Source organism: Benincasa hispida, chromosome 4 (genome assembly GCF_009727055.1).
Source record: "Benincasa hispida cultivar B227 chromosome 4, ASM972705v1, whole genome shotgun sequence".
In the NCBI taxonomy this organism is placed as follows: Eukaryota; Viridiplantae; Streptophyta; class Magnoliopsida; order Cucurbitales; family Cucurbitaceae; genus Benincasa; species Benincasa hispida.
In genome coordinates, this window is record NC_052352.1 from 23,932,053 (window position 1) to 23,939,485 (window position 7,433).

General features: G+C 33.0%; 1 protein-coding gene and 1 long non-coding RNA gene across 3 annotated transcripts; one reads left to right on the top strand and one right to left on the bottom strand.

Annotated features, from left to right (window-relative positions):
• Window positions 1-1,261: 1,261 nt before the first annotated feature.
• Window positions 1,262-4,798, top strand: LOC120076710. Of its 2 annotated transcripts, none has more exons than XR_005481623.1 (3): window positions 1,262-1,526; window positions 2,094-3,974; window positions 4,077-4,798. It is a non-coding gene; the product is annotated as an uncharacterized LOC120076710 (long non-coding RNA). The 2 variants fall into 2 exon arrangements; XR_005481624.1 differs by having other exon boundaries at window positions 2,152-3,974.
• On the bottom strand, window positions 4,587-7,199 carry LOC120076709 (adenine phosphoribosyltransferase 5-like). The gene is made up of 7 exons (XM_039030607.1): window positions 6,882-7,199; window positions 6,608-6,718; window positions 5,978-6,070; window positions 5,746-5,895; window positions 5,308-5,366; window positions 5,144-5,216; window positions 4,587-4,866 (listed from the first exon to the last, which is right to left on the bottom strand). Exons 1-6 carry the CDS (start codon window positions 6,970-6,972, stop codon window positions 5,145-5,147), a joined length of 576 nt encoding a protein of 191 aa, XP_038886535.1. The 5' UTR covers window positions 6,973-7,199; the 3' UTR covers window positions 4,587-4,866; window position 5,144.
• Window positions 7,200-7,433: the final 234 nt, after the last annotated feature.

The window sequence follows — 7,433 nt, forward strand, 5'->3', positions numbered from 1 at the left end:
GAATAGTATCTTGATGTTTAAATTTTGATACAATATTGATTATTAGATTCATTTCCAACACTAACAAATTTTTAGGTTATTCTCAAATCTAAATTCTAATTAAGTAGGAAATTTAGTTTCATTTTCCTTATTTCTTAATTAATTTTTTTTTTTAAGGAGACAAGTGAGATAAATTACAAGAAGCAAAAATAAAACAAAAATTGGGTCGGTAGATAAGAAATCAAAGTGTGTTTAAATGAAGAAAGTGGGAGAAGAACAGATGTAAAATAAAGGATAAAGTTTAGGAGGGAGGGTTATTAACATTGATAACTTTTTTGAATTCAGAAATGTAGTAGTTGAATTCAATCAAAGAGCGGCAACACTTTTAAATTTTCAATTTGTTGGAAATTATATAAATGTTTCCTTTTCAACTATAACAAAGATTTATATATTTATGTTATTTTAAAACTTAAATGTTAAGCATGTAGTTTTTGTTAGTACTTGAAATTTTATATTAATATTATTTTATTAGTTTTAATTAGATCTTTGATTGGATTTTTATAGTTTCAACTTTATCAGAATCTTAGATAATCTTTATTTGTTTGAACTAAAATTTTTATCTGTTTTTCATGTGTTTGAACTTAACATGTTTATTCATTGTGTTAGGAGAACTATTCATGAAAACTATCACAATGAGCAACAAGATCAAATTTGATAGATTCAAAAGATTTAAAAAAAGTATTAGTATCATATATATCTCTAACCTTGAATTACACAAGCATATCAACAAAACCAATATTCACCAAATATATTATTCTTGAGTTAGTTGATTATTTATATTGTTATTCCATCGTCTTATAATACTCCCATCAAAAGTATATTATTCAAAATTTATGTCACCATCAAAATTTATATTCCAATTATTTCAAAGATTCTTAAACACACATGCAACTCAGTGTTATATTTATTGTGAAATAACATAAAATACAATAAATATATATTTATTGGCTATTAATTATTCTATTGTTTTTAATTTTTATGTCAGATATTTAATCAAATTTATATTAATTTGTTATTGAAATGTCAGCAACAAAATTCATGTTAAGGATTTTTAACGATATGCTTTATAGCTTAGTATGTATATATACGTGGAAGTCTAAAGTCAATTTATTGCTCCTCATTCCTCACCTCAGAAGTGGGTAAATCGCAAACCTCTTCCATCACCATTCAATTAATGGTTATGTCTTGTTTTTCTACCATGCTCACATGGAGTGAATTTACGGTATGAACAGATAATGCCATCTTGGGTTTTCTTCCAAAATCATGCGATTCGGATCTGATTGTGTAATAATATTCGAAATGAATTGCTTCTACAGTGTTCATCTGTGATGAAATAAAGCATTTTGTCAGAAATCATTTCACCCCATGGATTGATCCTCCCCTTGATAATGTTTATTTGCATTATAAAAGGGCTGTCTGATGCCGGCATTAAATAGATTTCGGATTCTATCTGCCAGAAATTGAAATGTTGGTTTGCATTATCTGTGGTGAGTTACTTCTTAAATTGTTAATTGGTTTTCATCTTTTATACTCACGGATCTTGTGGACTTTGTATGTGCATAAAGTTGGTCAGGGTATATATATAAATTATGATCATAATCCTGGGTAGGCAACCATTTAGCCTCATAATATTTATCATAAGTTTAAATTCTTAGAGATTTGATAATATTATATTAAATATACTAAGGCTGGCTTCAGCTAGGGTGCCCATAACCTATAGATATCTGAGGTTACTGTTTACTATAAGGTAAGAAATTCACTCTGCAGAGTCAGTGGCAGCTCCCTCCACCAACCCAAGTACTGTTCTTGTCTTGACATGTGTAAGGAATAGTTTCACAAGCTTCAAATTTGTAAACTATGAAAATTATCACAACCCAAGGAGTGTTAAGAAGGTTTAATGATTTCTTGAAATAATTTGTAAACTATTCTTCCTTTAGTGTTCTCAATTTGCGGTTGATTATAGGAAGATTTGTGCTGAGTTCTATTCCAGAAATCATCTAGCTTTTGTTGTTTCTCTCACTGCATTCTTATCTACACATTATCTGATTGTTTAGTTACAATTATGCCGTGAGGATATCCTGAGGATGTGGCTTTCCTGTTTTTGTTCATCAGAATCGACAAGCCTCCAAACTTTCTAAGCCCCTGATATCAAGAGATGTTAAGATGTGTTCAGTTACTATTGCTGACAAGATTATTACTGATGCTAGAGAAAGTGCTATAGAGGAATGGATGATAAGGCTATGATACTCTCTGACATTGTTGCATCAGTAACCATTACAGTGGCTTTCTTTCTTTCCCTAATGTATGCACCACAGTGCAAATGGGGGAACTACAATTTCCTTTCTTTCTTTCCCTAATGTAATTCTAGTTATATTTGCTTAAAATCTGCTCTGCCTAAAGTTCATCTTATTTTTCTAGTTCGTGTTATAAGGCCAATTATCATTTTTCAAGTATGCCAAGATGAAAACACACCAACCTCAGAGGAAAAAAGGGTCCAGCTTTCATACTGATACTGCTGTTTCTTTCTTCTATTCAATCGTGATTGCCTTCAAGGATCTTGTTGCAGGTAGTTCCAGGGATCATATCTAATAATGGTAGCACTTAAGATTTGGGAACGACAGGGGTTAGTGAAGGATGGCAATTTCAAATTCGCTGTTTAGGATTCGGTAGCAGAAAAACCTAACTAGTCCCACACAGGACGGTACATTTAGCATTTATGAGAGATCAACTAACCATGCCACATGCTTACTCTTGAGTTGTTGAAGGCCTTAAAGGCGTACCAATAAAATTTTGAATGTTTGTGTTAGGTATCCATATTGCAATAGGAAAAGTTACAATATAAACTAGTAATTCAAGGTACTTGCACCCTCCTCTTGGATCTCTCTCAAGTCCTAATTTACTAACTGAAATGCCTAACTCTCTCCTTCCTCACTTTATTTATAACCAAATCACATAACAGCCTCCCTATCTAAATACTAATATACCTTTATAATATCCCTTTAATTGCATATAGTGGCTTTTGTCTCTAGCTATCAAACTTTTCTGGGAGCAAGAATCTGGTTAGAGAATTGATTGGTGAGTAGTAAGTTCTCTATACAAGACATCCGAGGGCTGCTGGCTTGTATAACTCGAAATCGAGGTGGGAAATTGCAGTAGCCACTCAATGTGTTCTAAGTTTTTCTGTTGATGTTTACTTCTAGGTTGAAGTCCTAATTGCACATGGATGTCAATAGGCCTCGGGCCTGAGAAATGGGCTTGTCTTTTTATCCCTTATAATTTTTTCTAATGTACATATGCACTTTGTACGAGCTACCTGCTTTGGACCAATAAATGATTTGGAAGTAGATTCTGAAAATACCAAGCTGAAAAGATAGGAAAAAAAAACCTATAGCAGACTATTTTAGTGTAGAAGGAAAAGAATCTGAATTTCTGAGTTTTTTCCAATTAAGAAAAGTTAGCTGAAGTTGGTATGCTGACATTGATAGGTGGTTATTGTATGTAGTTGTGTTAGTTGTAATGTACAGTCGGTCAAGATCTTTGTCAAAGAGGTTTAATCAAGCACTTAAAAGAAAAGGCCAAGGAAGAGGTAGTTTATACTTTATTGTGAACTGCTTGTTGGGGAAGACGTCAAGTAAGAAAACAGATTATAATTGCTTGCAAGTTATAGTTTTGTTTTCATAGTCAAATCTGTTTATAAGACTAATTGTGCTTAGCATCTTTTTCATTGTCCAGAGATTGACAAAAGGGCTGAATGGATGACATTGAAGATGAGTCAATAATAGATGAAGAATCCAGGAAGTTGCCATCAGATATCTTCATAGATAATGCTAGATTGAGGAAACCACTCTCTTCTCCAATTACGTCATGCTGTCAGAACAGAATGATTGGATCCGAGAAAGTTGATTGGGAGGTCATTTCACGAGATGCTCTTTCTTGTAAGTAAATACGTCATCTCTGGAGTTGGATAGGACAAATTAATTTTCTTTTTCAAGGTTTTAAAATAAATAAAAACAACCCCACTCTTTGGCATCTCATAGGTAAATGATGACAATTCCACAGCAAAAAGAAAAAAGCTGAACAGTGAAACATGACAAATAGGAAAAAGAAGATAAAAAAAAGAAAGGATCATGCATAAAGCTTCATGTTGGCAGAGCAATTCTCCAAAGGAAATTAATGGATTATTACCTTAGGTTTGTTCCCCCACTATGATTGTGTTGTATTATACTGTATAGGCTAATAAAAGATTAAACAAAACATATAAATTTGTCTTTAGTAGCCTTCTTATGATGATGATGATGATGATACATATAATTTACAATAAAACTCTCTACATTTTGACGTTTTGAATACCATGTTTAAGTTCTTAAACCATCTAAGAATTAAAGGAATCGATCCCACAAGTAAACCATGGCATATAAGGAAAGAGGAACAGTAGTGGGAAAAGGTACAAAAAGGAACAGAAGGAAAAACTAAGAAAAAAACACAAGAAAAGAAAGAAACGACACAAATTGGATCCTATTCATGTACAACAAATGAGACATCATGGATTTTTTTGAATATCAGAATCTGAGAATAGTTTGTTCATTCAAGATTTTGTTGAAATAACAGCCTGGGGAAAGGACAAGATAATTTAGCACTAAAAAATAGTACAATGGACCCAACACTTTCAATTCATTGCTGCTCAAACTTTGGATGCAGGAATCAAATCTCTCTCTCTCTCTCTCTCTCTCTCTCTCTCTCTCTCTTTGTCTCTGTCTCTGCCTGTTTGCTCAAGCATCATCTTCTCAATATCAGCCTAAGCAGATGCGAGAGATATCGCTCGCCCACCTGTATCCACGACGTCAAAAACATGGTTTTACTCATGTCTGTTACTTTTCATCAAACCCTGCTACTGCTGTAAAAAGGTACAATAATCTAGAGCAAGGTATATTCTATGTTATCATTGTAAAAGATCATAATGAATAGGGAAATTTTACTTTCAGTTGGAGAAAGGAATGAAAATAACCACACAATTGAATTATAGGTTCCTTGTTTCACTAGATTGATACTAAATTGTAGTGAAAAATCATGGCAGACATGGAAGATTATGGCTTCTAAAATGTACCTTAGAAACAACCATCCAATTGACGTGGCTCAACAAGGATATAAAGTGGCTTTCCATTGAGCCTGCGCTGTCCCTTAATTTCCAGGAATTTCAAAACCCAAAGTTTAGTTAATTTAATTACAAAAGTAATTAATTAAACAAGATTATTCTCTGAGGATTATTACCTTAACTTCGCGCAATCCGACAACACAAGCACATTCAACTACTTCAGCACCCATTCGTTCTACCAACATAACAGAAAATTTTTAAAAATAATAATAATAATTAAAAAAATCAAATTAATTTTAAACCTAAATTAAACAAAATTATTAAAATAATGATGGACCCATTTGAGTTAAATTTCCTATTTTGAAGATTTTGAGGGAAACATAATCATGCATAATAATGATTTTAATCAAGAAATCTAAAACCCATTATGAATTCGATATTTTTGTTTTCTAGTTCGGAAAAAACCATGGACAAAAATACAAGCAAAGATTTCCCGCGGATTTGCTTCTAAGGTTTACTGATAAGAAATATCCTAAAATTATGGCATCCAACCTCAACTTCTACAAGATCATGTTCTTATTAAAATTTATAAAACTAAAAAACAGAGTACCAACCCAAAAGCCTAATTGCTGCCGATAATGTTCCACCAGTGGCTACCAAATCATCAATAACCAATGCACGTTCACCAGTCTTAACAGCATCTATCTGCATTTCTAAGCAATCGGTTCCATACTCCAAATCATAAGCTTCTGAAATCACTTCACCTATAACACAGTAAAAATGAAAAAAATTTAATAAAATTAGCCAACCCCACATCCTAAATGCTACGAAAATCAAAACTTTTACCAGGAAGCTTCCTGGGTTTTCGTAAAGGAACGAACTTTGCTCCAATGGCTAAGGCAATTGACGGGCCAAACATGAATCCCCTGGCTTCTACCCCTAAATACAGGATTTGCAAAATCAGATCAAAGTCTATTTAATGAGGAAAATATCTAAAACGTGTTTGATAGAAGTGGTAATTGAGGGGAAAAAAAGTTTAAAAAGATAATCATAATTTCTTACGAAAGCATTGTGTTTTTTAAAAGGGGTAAGAGATGTCGACAGCAAAGTACAAGAAGAAAGTTTTACTTTCCTTCAAGGAACATCCAATGAACCGTGTGAATGAAGAGAGAGAAAGATTAAATTCAGTAAAATAAAATTTAAAAAAAAAAGGAAAAAGAAAAAGAAAACGAGAAGAAGAAATCACTCCTCGACAAACCTATAGTTCTTCTCTATTTAAGCTGACAAATAAAAAACAGGGGAGATGGGAAAAAAAACACCAACAAAGTTACAAGAAAAATAAAATCGAACAAAATCTTAACAACTTTTCATCACTGAAAAAATAAGAAAAAACACCAGGCAATGTCGGTAAGAGAAACACCACTTTCTTCCATTATGTTAAAAAGAAAAAAATAGAGAAGGAAAGGGGAAGAAAACCAGCAACAACAGAAATGTTCATTCCCCTGTAACGATCTACAAAAATGTCGACAGTATCCTTAAACGCCTTATGATCCAGCAACAACGTAGTAATATCTTGAAACATTATCCCTGTCAGCAAAAATCCAAAAATAATATCAATCTCAAATTACAATTTAAAACAGACCAACATACTCTGCCACTAAAAACAGAAGATCCCAATTCAAAATTATTACAAAATCATCATTTTCTATACAAACCGACGAGCATAAATGAAGAACAAATAAGAACAAACCAGGCTTGGGGAAGTGAGGAACGACTCGAATGGCTTGAGATATGCCTTGAAGCCTGGGGTCTCCTTTAAGACCATTTTCTGCTGCAAACATTTCTGTTGTTAAGAGTGGATTTGAGTGTGAAAAAAGGAGTAATCTTTAAGAAGAAGAAGAAGAAGAAGAAGACGAAGACGAAGAAGAGGCTTTCTAATGGAGGGTTTTGGAGGCAAAAGAAAATAAAAGAAAGAAGAACAGAGAGGGGAAGGGGAAGGGGGGAGGAGAGGTGTTTGGAAAAGATGGCTCTTATCTAAGATGTTCGAATAATGGAGGGTCTTTTAATATATTTTTGAGGGTGTGTTTTGTTTTGTTTATCAACGTTGTCCCGACCATAATACCTTGCAACAGATAATTAAGTAGCTCATCCATTCCCACGCGAAACCATCGCACGTGTAAATCACGTCTCTAAATCAACCCCTTCGCCCTTATTTAATTTACAATTCTTCTTCATTTTTTTTTTCGATTTACTTTCCACGTTCTAATTTAATTTCTATGACCTTTTTTTTTGTTCGGCAAGA

Excerpts from the sequence above, each read along its gene's own strand:
- LOC120076709 (XM_039030607.1), bottom strand. The coding sequence starts at position 6,972 with ATGTTTGCAGCAGAAAATGGTCTTAAAGGAGACCCCAGGCTTCAAGGC. Across the intron at positions 6,071-6,607 it reads GAACATTTCTGTTGTTGCTG|GGGTAGAAGCCAGGGGATTC; the intron begins GTTTTCTTCCCC and ends TCCTGTATTTAG. Across the intron at positions 5,896-5,977 it reads AAAACCCAGGAAGCTTCCTG|GTGAAGTGATTTCAGAAGCT; the intron begins GTAAAAGTTTTG and ends ACTGTGTTATAG.